Source organism: Misgurnus anguillicaudatus, chromosome 18, assembly GCF_027580225.2.
Source record: "Misgurnus anguillicaudatus chromosome 18, ASM2758022v2, whole genome shotgun sequence".
Taxonomy (NCBI): domain Eukaryota; kingdom Metazoa; phylum Chordata; class Actinopteri; order Cypriniformes; family Cobitidae; genus Misgurnus; species Misgurnus anguillicaudatus.
Window position 1 is genome coordinate 34441724 of NC_073354.2, and position 17274 is coordinate 34458997.

The 17274-nt window shown below is 35.4% G+C and overlaps 2 protein-coding genes across 4 annotated transcripts; both read left to right on the plus strand.

Moving 5' to 3' along the window:
- The first annotated feature begins 259 nt into the window (after positions 1 to 259).
- Positions 260 to 11130, plus strand: LOC141349236 (uncharacterized). 2 transcript variants are annotated; one of them, XM_073856375.1, is made up of 6 exons: positions 260 to 364; positions 635 to 722; positions 2500 to 4703; positions 9220 to 9363; positions 10043 to 10213; positions 10568 to 11130. In XM_073856375.1, exons 3-6 carry the CDS (start codon positions 4475 to 4477, stop codon positions 10762 to 10764), a joined length of 741 nt encoding a protein of 246 aa, XP_073712476.1. In that variant the 5' UTR covers positions 260 to 364; positions 635 to 722; positions 2500 to 4474; the 3' UTR covers positions 10765 to 11130. The 2 variants fall into 2 exon arrangements, with proteins under 2 accessions (XP_073712476.1, XP_073712475.1); XM_073856374.1 differs by having other exon boundaries at positions 635 to 4703.
- Positions 11131 to 11146: 16 nt separating this feature from the next.
- LOC129429263 (serine/threonine-protein kinase pim-3) lies at positions 11147 to 16628 on the plus strand. Of its 2 annotated transcripts, XM_073856373.1 has the most exons (8): positions 11164 to 12576; positions 12743 to 12843; positions 13003 to 13053; positions 13174 to 13564; positions 13648 to 13824; positions 14152 to 14281; positions 14388 to 14495; positions 14863 to 16628. In XM_073856373.1, exons 4-6 carry the CDS (start codon positions 13258 to 13260, stop codon positions 14253 to 14255), a joined length of 588 nt encoding a protein of 195 aa, XP_073712474.1. In that variant the 5' UTR covers positions 11164 to 12576; positions 12743 to 12843; positions 13003 to 13053; positions 13174 to 13257; the 3' UTR covers positions 14256 to 14281; positions 14388 to 14495; positions 14863 to 16628. The 2 variants fall into 2 exon arrangements, with proteins under 2 accessions (XP_073712473.1, XP_073712474.1); XM_073856372.1 differs by lacking the exons at positions 13648 to 13824; positions 14152 to 14281; positions 14388 to 14495; positions 14863 to 16628 and having other exon boundaries at positions 11147 to 12576; positions 13174 to 13405.
- The last annotated feature ends 646 nt before the right edge of the window (positions 16629 to 17274 follow it).

Genomic DNA, 17274 nt, shown 5'->3' on the forward strand with positions numbered 1-17274 from the left:
TCCGTTAGCATGGCGCTAACGCTTAGCGCTTGTTTATGAGCGAAAGGTTGGGCGATTGAGAACATCTAAACGTGTCTTTGGGAGGTTTTAAAAGTGTTGTAAATGGTGTCAATGCATTATTGGAAGTAGGTTAATTTGTTTATCCTAAAAATATGCGATGTACTCACACAGTCTATGGATGTACTAACATGGGACGTCAAAATTAGCTGAAAGAATTACAATCAATGTTGTATCGTAAACCAATATTGATAAAAGTTGTTCTCTGAATTCAGGAGTGACAAAATAACCCCTCTATAATAAAAAAAGAAGCTCAAGATTTCAGCATTTTCGAAGGGAGCTGCTGACAGAGATGTTGAAAACTCAGGTGAGTTGAAAAAGCTACGTAACCTTGCATCTTGTTATTTTCCTTTAAAAATTGTATTACAGTTTTTTAAAGAAGGTTTTGACAAACATGAGTGACACTGCACAATATTAAATGAATAAGTCAACCTAAAACACAAAATTCAGCTATTTTTGTATATTCTATTTTTTATACCATCCTTTTTAACGTTTCAACTCTACTCTTGCTTGGTTCCTTTTGTACTGCATCCTAAATAATGTTTGCTCTGTGACAAGTTGCATGTTATGTTTGTAGATTTGTCCATGCTGATGGCCATGCAGCAGAGTTCAAGCAAACCTGTCAGAAAGCATCTCTAAGGGGCTATGTGTGAACCATATGGCTAGTAAGTAAGACCTCAAACTTAAACACTACTGTTCAAAAGGCTGTGATTTATTTATTTGACAAAAATACAGTGAAAACAGAAATGTTGTGAAATTATCACAATTTAGATGAGCTGTTTTCTTTGTGAATATGCAGTTAAGTGTAATTTCTGTGATGCAAAACAGAATCTTTACTCTCACTTATAACAAACAGAAGTCCAACTTACCATTTTAAGGTAACACTAAAATAACACTAAAATATTTCTTAACACAACAATCAACTTTGATAATAATTGGAAATGTTTCTTGAGCAGCAAATCAGCGTATTAGAATGAACTTTGATTGATTATGAGACACTGAAGACTGGAATAATGATGATGAAAATTCAACATTAATCACGCCTATAAATAAATTACAACTTACAATATATTCATATAATAAAAGACGTAAAAAAAATCTGAACCTAAACCTTTGAATGGTATTGTAAATTATAGTTATGATGGCTTGTTCCTCCAACTTAAAGGCGCAAAAGAGGATGTTTCCACCGACTGAGAATGCAAAGACCGTTACTGAGTTTTTTAAATAAGCGCATGCGCAAGAACACCCTCCCTCCTTCACAGCTCATTTCTAGGGAACACCTTCCAAAAGTCGTGCACGAGTATTTGAACACAAGTGTTTGTTTACCACTGGCATATTGTGTCGGGACTCGCGTCAGTGGATTCATTATGTGAAATGATATGATAATAAACACATAAGACGTAACGTTAGATCGGTCAACACTACTCCCATTTCAACTAGCATGTAGCAGACTGGTCACTTACAACTACAGTACAAGAACAACTTCGATATACCGGAATAACAGTACAACAATAATTAATCCCACAAAGAAAGATTAATCACTGTTACCTGTCAAAGAGAATTTTTGCGATATGTGCGTCTGTCTTGATACCTCTCTGTTCCTTCATTGCTCTCTCTAACGTTGAAATGTTTCTCCAATAACGACTCTGGTTTGTTTACGTTATTCTGACAACTTTCTCCTCTTCTCAGCGACTTAAAAACTCTTTCTTTTATGTCCTCCTTCGGCAAATTCGAGGAGGAAAGCAGGAGCAACAATGAAAACAAACCGAAACTAAAGACGGAGTTTCATGCGCATGCGTCACTCGTGTAAAGTTACTGGAGCTTGCACGTTTCTCACAAGGAACGTAATGGCAGTGATTGACAAGCCAGAGGGCCAATCGTTGATGTGATGATTGCATCAACGATTGGCTGATGTTTTTAAGGCCCTACCTTATGCACAGATGACATATATTAATTTTATTACTTTCAGTGCACCTAATAAATAGCCTTTTAGTAAAGACATTTTTAAGTAATATTGCAAAAATGTATTAAACAAACATCCTCTTTTCCACCTTTAACGATACTATTGCATATGCAGTTTGTTCCATATAGACTGTCTCGGTTCCCCAAATGATGAGGCCAAATTTACTAAGGGATCCAGAAAAATCTGATTGTGATTTGAACCAGATAATTGCTTAATAATGTCACAAAATTCTTGGTAGTACCCAGGATGTCAAAGTCCACAAAAGGAGGCAGAGCTTTTTCACCTTTTACTCCCAAACTCTTCCAGTGTAAATCTAGAAAAAGTCCTACCTTTTTAGCTAAGCATTCACATAACACTTTTTATAACCTTGTTCTTAAGTAATGAAAAGTATTAAACAAGTGCACATGATCATCTTTTGCTTGAAATAATATGAACAGCAGCTATGGTAATTCTTTTGCTTTCCTGTTTTTATCCATCAGGATACCCATACAGGTTACAGAAGCTCCAGTATGGATCCAGCCTCACTTGTAAAGACATCAGATGACACCTACACTCTCAGAGACTTCACTGAATTTTCTTAAGATAGACACTAGTAACAATTTTTTCTAAGGCATGTTTATTAAATATATTTAAACATCTTAATTTAAGGCATAGTCTAGCTTTAGCTAAGCCTTGTGTGTTATAAATACGTATTTTTACAACGTTGCAAAAACGTTTAGATTACGTTATCAAAACGTTTTTGCAACATTGTGAAAATACGTATTTATAACGTTCAAAAAACCCGACATTTGGTCATATTAAGTACATCGGAAAATAACGTTATCACAATCTTTTCACAACGTGAAAAAAGTTTTTATAACGTTTTTGTGTTTGCTGGGATGGTACAGTGCTTTATATAGATTAATGGTATATGGTACAGTCGTCTTTGCTTAAAGGTAAATATAACAGTGAATGAAGATAATTCTTAAACTGTGTTTAGATGTAGTTTAATATCTTTTAGAGTATCAGTGAAGCAAGTTTGAGAGATATCTACATAAAATCTATAATGTAAAAAATATAATCTTGATATCTTTAATAAGGTAACATTTTTAAATAAGGTCTATCTCTATTTACAGTTGTATTATGCCACATTTAACCTCCTAAGATCTGGATGTCACATATGTGGACATCAATGTTTTTGTTGTTTGCACCTTAATACTTAATTCTGTGTAACTGGAACCTGTTATACACAAACATGGACAAATACACTGCTTCATGTTCAAAGAAAAATATTTGGTTATTATATTTATTGGTTCCCAAAAATAGCTGGTGGAAATCTGAAAAAAAAAGACAAATCAAAGCTCGGGTTCAGGAGGTTAATTTAGGCTTTATGATATCTAACCAAAGATAGGAGATTGTTGCATAAAATTGGTTTGGGGCAGACAAAATAATTTTGGTAGTGGAAACATTTTTTAAGATCTTTTCCTCTCATCTCATACAGTATTTTTGTCCACCACCATGACCCTTTAGTGTCTGTGGTGGTTCTTCATGTCAAATGTCCTTTAATGTGTTTGGGAATTAATATTAAGTAGTGTTTAGTGAATTTAACCCTGCAGTAAACCCAGCAATATGTAACTAGGTTGATGCTTTAACTGCTGTAAGGGATGAGGGATTATTATCTAACCTAATGTCTGTTTTTGACTGACTGCCTGTGTTTAAATATTTGATATGTGTGAAGGATTTTGAACAATGAAAAAAACGTTCGTATGTATCATGCATATATGACATTTGATGCTTTTTGATGATTTAAATAAAATCTCCATACAATCTGAGCTTGTCTGTGTTTTACTCTCGACTAATACTCTCTTCTTTTAACATTACTGGTAATTGACATAGCGCCATCTAGTGGTTGTATATGAATAACACAATAGGTCTAAATATATGAATACAAAATAGCATCTATACATACTGTAAAATACATTTTAAAAAGTAGTAATAAGCTAAATAAGACATGTTAAAGAGTTTTGATATGATATTCATATATATCTACAATAAAAAGTCCAAAAGTTGTTAATAGTTTTAATTAAACATCACAGGGGACATAAAAAATCAATAAAAAAAAACTCATCAGAGTTGAGCAGTAATCACAGAACAATCACTGAACTCAATGACATCTATATAGAACGCGCCGTTGTCATGGAACCATTATGACATCACATAACATTATGACATCACATAATGGTTATAAAAGGGCTCAGCCAGATGAGACCGGTATCATTTGACTGATCTGAACGCTTGCCTTTGGTTGACTCCGAACGCTACTGTACAGATTACCAAGTGAATTTGCAGACTTTGCATAAGTTCGCAACTTTAAACTGCTCGACGCACTGTGTACGGACAGACAGTTTACTTAGATTTCAACTATCTGTGAACCGAGTCTAAGCACAGTTAAGTCTGCAGTTATCTTTTCACATCATGTTTCGTCCTGTAACACCATTGTCCGACAAGGACATGGAAGGAACAGATGTCGAGAATATGGATTTTATTCTGCCGAATGCTGTGCTGAACTTTGACTATGTCCTTGATATCGGACTTTCGTCACAAGTCGGGCGCGCTGCCGGTGGTTTAAATCCATTTGAAGGAGAAGAGGAGGAGGAGGAGATGGTGGATGTTTATCCAACACATGAGGCGAAACGCCAAAGAGGTAAGATGCGAGTTAAAGCAAAAAGTCTGACTTTCATGCTGATAAATTTACATACAGCAGGGGTCTTCAACTGCTTTTCTTCGGGGGCCAGATTTTAAAAATCGTAAATATGACGCGGGCCAAACTTTTACCCCTATTTTTACTTTTGATATATTTTTTACTTTTACCATATATGTGTGTGTGTGTGTTGTTGTCGTTTTTGTTACTTTTGTTGTAGTATATTTGAAAAAAAAAAACATATTAAAAACATGCATTTTCAAAAAAATTGAATTTTAAAAGCCTTTTAATTACTGAAAACTCATATTTTGTTTATTAATATTTTAAAACAATTGCAGTTTAACATGTAAGAGCCAAATGTTAATAGTAAAGGTGTAAAAGATCAACACTCCTTAACATATTTTGTTTATAACTGTTTACTTTCATTAATTGTTACATGTCAACTACTCACAACATATAGCCAGTCTTCTCCTAATGACTAAAATTGCACTAGATGTTTTCTTTTTTAATATTTTATAGATATATAGGCTAAACAGCCTTTCCATTGTACATTACATACAGATATAACTGTCGGGAGTGCGCCCCCTAGTGGCGTAATGAAAATGTAGTTTAATCGTAAATCTGTCATGGGAGAGAACCTTTAATCTACGAAAATATGCATAGTTAATAATTTACTTACCAGTAATTAAAAGATTCAAGTGTTACTTATAAAGTAAAACAAACAATAATTAATAATTTTAACTTTGCACACAGTTTTGATTGGAACACACTGAAATACATCACTTCCGGTTGCCGCGTCACATGCGGTGTAGTCGCACAAGTTTATTTTCTTGAATGCATCCAAAGCTCGAATTGGATCAGATAATTACGCACCCGCAGATGGTTGGCACCCCACACAGCCCCTTTCTGTGTTGTCTTGTACAGTGGGAAGGTAAAAGTAACCACGCTGAATTTATATCAGACTATAGTCGTTTCTCAATAAGGCTGCAGCCTCCGGAGGTCGCATTTCCAGGCTGCATACGTCATTAAGTCTTATTTCAGAATTTTAACAATTATAAAGTTGACTATTATTCTTAGTTAATCGTAAATTGTTGTAATATGCTTATGATTTGTGAATGTAATGCTCAGTTAACTTAATCTTGATGACGTATATGCAGTCTGCATATGCGAACTCCGGAGGCTGCAGCCTTCTGATTGAGAAACGGCCAAAGGTGACCGGCGGGCCGGATAAAGATGATTGGCGGGCCGCACTTGGCCCGCGGGCCGCCAGTTGACTAGTCCTGACATACAGTTATTGTGTTGTTAATGCACGTGTACATGTAGACACACCAGGTGGTGCTCGTGTACTTGACATTTTACCCGCCGTTTTTCTTGACCGGCAGAATACGCAGACAAATTTTGACTGCATTAATTTAACAAAAACCGATCAAAATGAATAAAACATCCCCGCAATTTAAGATAAGAATTACGCCTAATGAGGCATTGTTTTTTAATATCCCTCACGAAAATTAACTATGGTTTTATGTGGTAAAAGTACCATGTTTATTGGTGTATTGAGTACTATTATTATTTTGTGGTAACAATGGTTTTACTACAGTACAGTTAACCATGTTTTGTTAGATGTAACTGTAGTAAAACCATGTTAAATTTTCATAAGTGATGTATAACATAATAAATAGTTAGCAGTGCATACGACTGTTGTTATCCAGACTGTTTTGTTCATTTACGGAAGCCGAGGTTGTGTACTATTTTTATTTTTGCTTGCTTGTTTTCTCATGATCACAACTTTATTTCTCGTTATCTCAAGTTAAAAAAGTTGTATTTTTTGTGATGTGATGAAAGCTGTGTGTACTTTATATGTATGTACATGAACGGGTTGTATTGTTTGAAGACAGCAGAGGTATATTTTGTTAAATAAGTGGATGAACAAATTACGTTTTATTTGGATCAGGGATTCGTTTAAGATGAAATCGATTCGACAGTATGTAGTTGAAAATTTGATAGTGGTGAATTTAGGGACCGTCTCTAAAGTTACTCCTTAATATACACGTTTCTACTTTATACAGCATTTAAATGGAATGACTTTTAGTCAACAAACAGTCACAAACCCAGCCGTGTTCATATGGTTGTCGGCTATAATGTACACTTTTACTTTTTTTATATATTTGTTAATATAAACTCTTAAATACTATTGAAGATAGAAACGTGTACATTATTACTTTAAAGATGGTCCCGAAATTCACGCACATTATGGGGTGGTTTTCCAGGAAGAGATTATCTTAAACCAGGATAATCTTCACCAAATAATTATTGATGTGACTTGAGAACTATCCAGAATCAATCAATGGTTTGACCGAAATAAATGATTTTTTAATCCAAGTAAAACTAAGTATATTATATTCGGTAATCGACAAATTGAAACTAGCATGAGCTTAAAGATTGATGATGTGGCACTAGAAAGGGTGAATGAAAACAAATTTCTTGGAATAATATTAGATCCTAAATTATCCTGGAAACCACACATCGCTCATGTTCAATCAAAACTGTCCAAAACAATTGCTATATTACATAAAACCAAGTATCTTCTAAATACATTTTCTTTGTATATCCTGTATTGTTCTCTTTTTGTTCCATATTTGTCTTACTGTGTTAAAATATGGGGGCATGCTTACATCACAAACACAGAGCCTATTTTTATTTTACAAAAAAAGCCATAAGGATAGTCAATCACTCACCGTATAATGAACCGACAAACCCAATATTCTGCAAATTTAAAGCAATAAAATTCCCTGATTTAGTTAGTCTGAATACTGTTGTTTTTATGTTCAAAGTTAATAGGAAAGTAGTGCCTGAAAATATACTATACTAAATAAAAAGTTGACTTAACTTAAATTTTCAAGGCAACTTGCTGCACAGCTTTTTGAGTTTACTCAACTCTTGGATGATGTAGTTCACCTAACTCAATTTACTGAGTAATGTCAACTTACACCAAAAAGTTGAACCAACTTAAACTGATTAGGTAATAAGCAAATTTTTATGTTTACTCAACTAGTGGCTAAGTTGGGTAAAGAGTAATTTAATATATCCAAATTTAACTAATCTACATGTTTTGGACTGTGGGAGTGTACACAGAAAGGTCTCATTAACTAAGTCTTTGACTTAAACCAGAGACCTTTTTGCTGTTAGGCAACAATGATGCGCGCTAACTCATTGTGCTGCCCTCTACACTGAACACACACTTCTCAATCATGGTAACAATGAACAAACATAATTCTTTAAAAATTACTCTAAATACAACATATAACTAATATTAACAACATAACAACATAAATAAATCCAGCAAACATTAAAACAGTCATCTTTTTTTAGTAAATATTAACCAAAGAAGTGAACATGTTGCAATGCATGCTGGGAAACATTCCGACTATTGTTTTTTATAAATTGCTTGTTCAGAATACTCAGTTTGGCAAGTTGGGTGAACGAATTGGACAAAAACTTATACATCTAAGTCCAGTCAAAAAAATAATATTTGTTAGCTGAATGATTATTCTCTTTTCATTCAGTGAACACAAAATAATCAATTGACGCCCTTCAACAAAGAAATCTTTGTTCAAGTTACTTAATGTTCTTTGTTGAATGAACATTTTAAAGTTGGATTTTTTACAGTGTATGTTTGTTTGAAAATAGGGACCTGAAATATAACCTAAGAGGGAGAACATGTTTAAAAAACAAATGGTCAGAACAAATCTTATAAGAAATACTATTTCGGTAAAAGGGGTCAACTTGTGGAATGGTCTCACCGATAAACTCAAGAGGAGCAATTCCATTCATTATTTAAAAAAACAATTTAAAATCATATCATTTTTGATAAATATATGAATACTTAAGAAAATTTTTATGTATAATTGTTGTGCATAAATTAAAACAATGCAAGCAATGTATGTGTATGTAAATGAATATCTGTATAAATGTATGTATATACAGGTATATATATATATATATATATATATATATATATATATATATATATATATATATATATATATATATATATATATACACGTGTATGTATGTGTGTATGTACGTATATGTTTATGCAGGTATTGTTTATGTTTAATTTTGATGGGTAGATGTTGTTTTGTAAATAGGGTAGGCGCAATAAGCCGCGGCTTCAGCCTACACCTGTTCGGTTGCCATATTTGTCTGTCTGTAATGAATTTTCTGTACATATATTTTGTTTAGTAACCGAATAAACAAACATTCATTCATTCAGGACTAGACCTTCATTTATTTAGGAAATATAACTTGCCTTACTAAAAGCATTACTTGTGTGCATTTTGAGGCAAAACAAAGGGCACTGATGTATTTTAAGATATGTCAGTGCAAGTCATGATCATGAGAAAACAAGCAAGCAAAAATAATAGTAATGCATGGTCTCTCTCGGCTTCAATACAATTTAGACAAAAAGAAAAATGATCATTTCAAATGAAGGCATTAATTTATTGAATTGTAATTGCAGTGTTTGGAGGAAAAATGGATTCATTCCTACCGAATGCTGTGTTGACCTGTGACTTTGTCTCTGAAATCGGACTTTCGTCAGAGGTCGGATGCGCTGCCGGGGGTTTGAATCCAAGTGGAGGAGGAAAGGAGAAAATCCCAACAAGTAAGATGAAAATGAAAGCAAAATGTGGCTTTACTGCTGATAGGTTTACATACATTATTCTTAATGCACGTGCACATATAGACACTGGGTGGTGCTCGTGTACTTTTTACCTCATTTTACTTTTCCTTTGGCACATGACATCACTTCTCACCTAAACAGAAAGCCAAATTTTGACAAAGCCTCAATATAAAAACAAATCCAATCTTTATCTTATGTTTAGTATGCTAAAACAGCTTTATTATTGTTATTGTTTCATCAGATTTACAATAACACAATACACAACATCATGTCATTGTTTGCATGCCTTTATGTTACTGTCTGATGTTTATCATTTCTGCTATCTAAGAGATTTTCTATATTTTGAAAATGCAAAAGTACTAAACTAAAATACAGATTTTAAATACATCAGCTTCATAACAAGACGTTAACATGAATAAATTGTCCCCAAATTAAAAATAAGAATTGCCACTGTATGAGGTCTTGTTAGGTCTGTATGAGGTCTTGTTTTATATATATATATATATATATATATATATATATATATCAGCATGATTGCAAATGTGATATTTATTTTATACAGTTAAATAAATAATACATTAAAATAAGTGACAAGTTTTAGACATATATTGATCAATTCAGTTAAAGCATTCATTTCATAACATTATTTATTGAATTGCAGTGTTGGGATGGAGATGTGATGATGGAGGAATGGATTTTGTCCTTCCTAGTGCTGTCCCTGACATTGTCGCGAACAACGGACATTTGTTAGACAGACGCGCCGGGAGTTCACATCCACGAGGAGGAGTAAAGGAGTTTACTCCTGCATTTGAGGAGGCGAACAGCCCCACAGGTCAGATGGAAATTTTGTGTTCTTGACAATCTTTAAATCTGTACCATCTTTGTTCCTCAATAGTTGTGTTGGCCCTTGCAGATACTGATATCTTATTACATTAAAGTCAGTAAAATAAAGCATCTTACAATAAGAAATTAAGTTTAGACCATTTTTCTAGTGTGTTTTAAATTCTTATTTTAACAGCATTATTAATGCAAAAATCATTGATGTATTTTTAGGAATTTGATAAAATAGTATCTGGGTGGACTGGTTGTTAAATGTGTTTATTAAGGATTATTACTGACCACGGTTTTTTGTCATTCTCTTTTGTCATAATGAATCATTTGTTTTTGTTTTTATTTTTTGGTGTAGAAAAATGCAAGAATAAAATATTGAAATCATTAATGAAGGGATGGAATAAAGTAAAGCAGCCATTCCTTCATAATGATAAAGTGGAAACACTGATTCCTTCAGAGGTTTGTTACATCATTACATTTTCTACAACTATTTCTCCATTTATAGACATGTTTCCATCTAGGTTTTGTTATCGACCAAGTGAATATGCGTAAAAAAGGTTTTCTATTCAAACAGTGCTAAAATGGTGTCCGTGGTGATGTCACGAATGATGAAAGCAAATTGTCACATACGTTTTGGTGTATCGCAAAAAAATCTGACCTTGAGCAAATTATTTACCTAACTTCACTAATGCTCTTAGAATAAAAGCTTAGCGAGGTTGAGTCTGATGTTTGTGGTCTCTGTAATTTAAAATAAATGTGCTTTCACCAAAGAGACACGATTATGAGGAGAAAAAATTGAATATTTTGGAGAATAAACATGAATCATTTTATGGATAAGTGATTGACATTTCAGCGCTTCATGAAGTAAGTTCAGTGCAGCTTGCGTACCCTCTGTGTATATGGAGGATCGACTCTGCAAATCAAAACAGAAAGTCTCAGGTTGCAATAAGAGCGCCTATTCTTTGCTCTTATGCCCTTCAGAGGTTGCGCGTGATGAAGATCTATCATGTGACATCACATTTGTTTGCGTTAAAGCTTTTTTTTTTGAGGTATTGACATTGCGTTTATGTGCTAAAGCTTTTTTTTTGCTAAAAAGCCTTGGATGGAAACATGGCTTCTAAACATGGCTGGAAACATTTATCTGTCTGTCTGTCTGTCTGACCCACCTCTGGTCTTCTCCACAGCTTAATGCGGATTCAGCTAATCCTAATCTAAAGGATGATGCTGGTCTGGCCAGCTCTGAATTAAACAATAAGATAAAACCGGAAAAACAACGAATGGCATTCTTTGACTGTCTCTGGAGGGGCAAGGTGGAGTCAGTGCCGACTCCCCTGCTTAAAGCAGATCCAGCTATCCCTGATGTTAGGGAAGTTGTTGATCTTGCATCACAGTCAAAGACCTACGTTGGTCCGAAGAAACAGAAACAAAAGGCTTTAAAGAGCCGCAAATCTAACCTCCAGGGAGAAAAAGTGACTGTTGTGCCAACTCAACAGCCCAAGGCTATTTCAGATATTCCTGTTGGCATGGATGTTCCTGCTCTGGCCGGCCCCCAATCAAAACCAAAGATTCGTCCGGATAAACGCAAGACACTGAAGCAATGCATCTTTGGATGCACCCGGAGGGGCAAAGTGGAGTCAATGCCGACTTCACAGATTGAGGCCGATCCAGCTATCCCTGATGCCAGGGAAGTTGTTGATCTGGCAGATTCTCAATCGAATAGTGTTGGCTTAAAGAAACAAAAACAAAAGGCTTCAAAGAGCCGCTCATTTCACAACCCTTGGGGAAAAAAAGGGAAGAGTAAAGTGAAAAAAGATGCCGATCCAGCCATTCCTGATGCCATGGAAGGTGCGGATCTGGCCAGTTTTGGTGGCATCGCTGTAGCTAATGCCAGGCTACAGATGTTAGGTGCCATTCCAGAGAATATTGGGTTAAAAGGTGGTGGAAATCCTGCCCCAAATAAAGCAAAAAATCCTGAGTCAAGAGATGTTGGAAATCCTGAGGCAAAAGCTTTTGAAAATCCCAGAGATCCCTCGCCAGAAGATAAAAAAGTTGTCAGGCCAAAAGCTTTTGAAAATCCCAGAGATCTGTCGCCAGAAGATGAAAAAGTTGTTAGGCCAAAAGCTTTTGAAAATCCCAGAGATCCCTCGCCAGAAGATGAAAAAGTTGTCAGGCCAAAAGCTTTTGAAAATCCAAGAGATCCGTCGCCAGAAGAATAAAATGATCTCAGGCCAAAAGCTTTTGAAAATCCCAGAGATCCCTCGCCAGAAGATGATAAAGATGTCAGGCCAAAAGTTATAAATGTTGTTCAACAAGCTTTTGAATCTCCAAGCGAGAAGAAACCAGCTGATCCCTCAGTGCCTAAAGGTGAGTGTACTGACTTCATTACTCCTACGGTGGGTTGCACCAATATGTGAAATGGTTTCTTCATCATATTCTTCTGTATCTGGAAATGTATGCTGTACCTTTCATCTGTGAGTATATGAGTGTTAACATGTACTGTCACCTCATGATTTGTCTGTGTGTTTTTCAGAGCCTTTTGATTCTAAATATGAACTATTGGAGGATGAATTGCTTGGGCAAGGTTACTGTGGCAAAGTGTACAAAGGGTTCCTTATATCGGATGGCACTCCGGTAATGCACTCGTATTTTTATCAAACACAGTGTTTGCTAAAATTTGTATGTTCACTTGATCTAAACCATGTTTTAAAGTTTGTAGATTCTGTGCAGTGTCAGGTGAACCGCTTTAGTCAGCTCAAGAGAAATGAACTTTTCTTGTTTTTCTCTTTACAGGTTGCCATCAAGCGAATAATCAAACGAAAGAATGAATGCAGTCTTCAGATTGTAAGTTGTCATAAAATTTGATGAAGTGAACTAAACAGAAAATAGACAGTATAGCGATTACGCACCAATACAAGATATTGGTTTTATCTAATTGTAATTTGTTGACCATTTTTTCTCCAGCCTGGATACCCCAAACAACCTATTACAGAAGTGGTGCTGCTGCTTAAGTTAGGAGATGCGCCCTTTTGCCCCAATGTCATACAGATGTATGACTGGTACGAGACTAAACACTGTTACATGCTCGTGTTGGAGTACCCACTGCACAGCGAATCCTTGTTGAAATTTGTTCTTCGGGAAGAAAAACTAAGTGAAAATACAGCAAGACATCTCATGCGTCAGGCAGTACTGGCAGTGCAACACTGTCTGGATAATGGAGTTTTCCATAGCGACATCAAACCCGGAAACTTCTTGGTACAAGAGTCAACAATGACACTGAAGTTAATTGACTTTGGGGTTGGATATACTCTGTCGCATGACGCCTATAATTCCTATGATTCCTATTACTTTATGGGTGAGCTGCATTTTTTATATAGTGGAGTATTGAAATCTGTTGTTTCTTTTACAAAATGACTCAACATGATGTTTTGTGTACAGGAGCTCCATGTCGCACACCTCTTGAGATCGAAACGGCTAAGAAATTGGACATCGTGCCAGCAAGCGTCAGGGACTTAGCTACTGTGCTGTACTTCATGGTGGTTGGATGTTTTCCCAGTCTTTTAGACGACTTTAATTCCGGGTATCTGAATACAACTGAGAAGGATTTATCAAAGGGTGGGTGAAAATGACTGATCAACATGCACACACAAAGCCTCTGATCAAATCCACAATAAATATTATCAGAGGATACGGTCTGTCTGGCAAGATGTTAGATTTTATTGTGTTTAGCTAATCAGTCATTTAGTGGCTCGCCGATGTATTACATCACTGTGCCATCATCTTAACCTGAGGTACTGTCTGTCTGTGACCCTTTAGATGATAGACAGACAGACTTTTTTGCAGTATTACTAAATGACAACAAAAGCGTCTCTTTATGCCCTGATCATTATTGCCATTTGTGTGTCATGATGACTAACAAGCTCCCTCCTATATCTTGTACAGAAATCTGCGATCTGTTAAGATGGTGCCTGGCTCTGAATCCAAGTGATCGTCCGACGCTCAAGCAGATCTTAGATCATGATTGGTTTAAAACTGAGTCTGACTAAGAAGAGATACTCGTATACTAAATGAGGTAACAGACCAAGTAGGAAACTACATTTTACAGATTACATGCTTTTTATTTTGTGAAGTTAGTTGTATAGTAAGATTGTTTTAAATGTACATTTTCATCACTACAGGGCACTATCCACACAAATATAAAAAGGATGAAGCTGAATGACTGAAGGAGAGGGGAATGATTGGAGATGCTGTTTTCATCATCCTGAGACATATGGAGTTTGAAGGAGGTATGAATGAATGCTTTTTTAACTATAATCGCAAAATCTCGTTCATAATCAAAGTTTATTGTTAATGGAGTGTCTTGCTTGTATTTTGTGAACATGAGCGTCTCTTTTATCATAAATGGTTTAGACACCTGTGCAGCAGCTTATTTTGGCAAAACACGTGATGCACATGGTTCACATGACGCAACAAACAAATATTTTAAAAACGCAAGCAACACACATGACACTCCGATCACTTATTTTGAATTAGCGTCCCTCGGATGAGCAGTCACGAGCCGGCACTGATATTGTGGCTTTAAGGTTCTAGATATACTATAAATATGATGACTAAAATTAAATGTTGACATTTCCTTTTTTTTGTCATCTTCAGGTTTTATTTCAGCCTCAGACTTCATGAACACAGACCGCTGGCTGAACGTCTGATGCAGATCCTGTCTCATCCTTGAACACATTAAAAAAAAATTTAATTCTTAATGTTTTTATATTTTAAAGTTGTATAATATAGTTTCTAATACATAGTAAGTCCTCTATAGAATTAGCTATGTCTGGCTCTCTCTTTAGGGTTTTTTTTGTCCTAGGAGTTTAGAGAGTCAGGTTTAACTTAGATCTCTCTTCTATACATTACATTATCACAACGCTCGCTAGTTTAGTTTAATCTGTACTTTGCAACTTTTGTTGTCCCTTGATTTTTCTGTTTTTTTTTATTAATGTAAAGCTGCTTTGAAATAATTAAACAATTCTGAAAAGTGCTACAGTATATAAATGTAATTGAATTGAATATGGAAGACTTTTCTTTAGCAGATGTTTTAATTTGCTTTTTTACATTTTTTTATTTGATCAAACTGATTAACTTGGGTTGCTTGTGTAAATGTTTTTCATATGCAATATCAAACCTTTGACCTTGGTATAAAATACTGGGAGTTAACATAGTACATCCAATCAGACACAATGTTTAACCTGATGCTGTTTTAACCCAAATAAATTAGTACACTTGACCTAAACCTTAAAATATACTCTTCATTACTCTGTGTTTTAGTTTAATTTGCATGATTTCTCTCAATCATCAAGACATTTTGATTAATTTATTTAATTTGTTCCCACAGCAAATTTGGAGTCTCTGTGTCTAACCCGCTAGCGCCACCAACAGTCCAAAGTTGCACTTATGTTTTTACTTATAACTTCTGATCCGTAAGTCCTAGAAACAAAATTCTTGCTGATTCCTTGGCTCAAGACGATTCGATTAGACCCTATGACGTCAGTTTCCGTCATGAAAATGTTTCCGCCATTTTGAATTATTTGTAAAACATACTTTTTCGAACTCGTCCTAGAGCTTTTGGCCGATTTCTATGAAAATTGGTAAAGAATTTCAATAAACCAATCCGTTGTCGTATAGCGCCTTAACAAATTTTACGTAGAGCGCAAAAAAACTGATTTTAGACTGTACCTTCGTCAAACTTAGGCCTATTGACACGACACTTGGTACTTGTGATGCCAATCAGGAACCTAGTGGCCAGACAAATATTTCATACACCTATAACTTCGGCTGCGATCAACGTATTTTGGCGGGACTTGATTTTTAGGAGTCCTGAGTAGTCGCCGAGTCCAACGATACCAAACATGCCAGATTTCGACTTACGGTTAGCCCTGCGCAGCAAAACAGCACTTAAAAAACACACGCGAATATCTCCGCGTGCGTTATTCTGATCGACTCGAAAATGCAATAGGAAGACCAATGCATTACCTTCTGAACAAAAAACTCCATTGACTCTATATTAAAATTTTGATCAGAAATGGCCGAAATTTGCGAAAAACGAAAAATGACCTTTAAATTTTGTGTTTTTTACACATGAATGGTTAGAACTCCGCAACGAAATTGAATTTTTTCACCAGATTTGATACGCTGATGTATGAGCAGAGTCTGAGGCCACACAAAAAAATGGTATGCCTGCACCACTAGTTGGCCTTATAATTGAGCAAAACCTTTCATATCAAGCAAGCCCTATGGTCATACAACTATATCTTTGTTAAACTAAAGTGTATAGTCATGAAACTAGCTAGATGTAACACAGTCATGACCTGATGTTGCATGCACAATTTTGTCATTGCCCCACCTACTGGTTTTGAGATAGAATATGGTATTTTTGCCTAAAACTACTGCAACTACACATCTAAAACCATAAGTCATCATGGATTATTCCTTTCATGGCTTGAAGTATAATCACTGGTGGATATCAATTCACGCCCTAGCAACCAATGAGAATACTATATCAACCGTTTTTGCAAGAGCTTTATCTGCATCAGAACATAGTAGAGACATGGGGATGGTCTCTTTTGACTCATTTAACTTGTTGTAACATGTTGTGACACATGTTTTGCCACTCACATGTTCTTCAGTGCTCTAATGTTCCATGATTGTCAATAACAGAAGGACGATTGCAGTAGACAAGAACATAGATTTTTTTGTTGATTACTTTTGCATTTTTTCATCTAAAATCATTAAGTATACCTAAGTTCTCTAGTCTGCTTATCCAAACTCAACTTTACACCCTTCTGTGCCCTTTTCGGCTTGCAGCTATATTTTAAATTATTAGCTTGATGGGGAGACATTCTGGAAGGAGGCTGATGAGTTGGTTCAGGTGTTGTAAATAAGGAGACATCTAAAACTTTCTGGAAGGGGGTCCTTAAGGACCAGGGTTGAGAAACACTGATCTAGTCTATATTCCGATTGGTTGCTGGCATCTTGCTGCTGCACTGCGTCATAGCTCATTACCATATAGTTGAG

What these genes read in the sequence shown, in the direction of transcription:
- LOC141349236 (XM_073856374.1), top strand. Translation starts at nt 4,475, where the DNA reads ATGTTTCGTCCTGTAACACCATTGTCCGACAAGGACATGGAAGGAACA. An exon ending in TGAGGCGAAACGCCAAAGAG is followed by an intron (nt 4,704 to 9,219) that starts GTAAGATGCGAG and finishes TTGTAATTGCAG; the next exon opens with TGTTTGGAGGAAAAATGGAT. An exon ending in GGAGGCGAACAGCCCCACAG is followed by an intron (nt 10,214 to 10,567) that starts GTCAGATGGAAA and finishes TTTTTGGTGTAG; the next exon opens with AAAAATGCAAGAATAAAATA.
- LOC129429263 (XM_073856372.1), top strand. Translation starts at nt 11,490, where the DNA reads ATGGCATTCTTTGACTGTCTCTGGAGGGGCAAGGTGGAGTCAGTGCCG.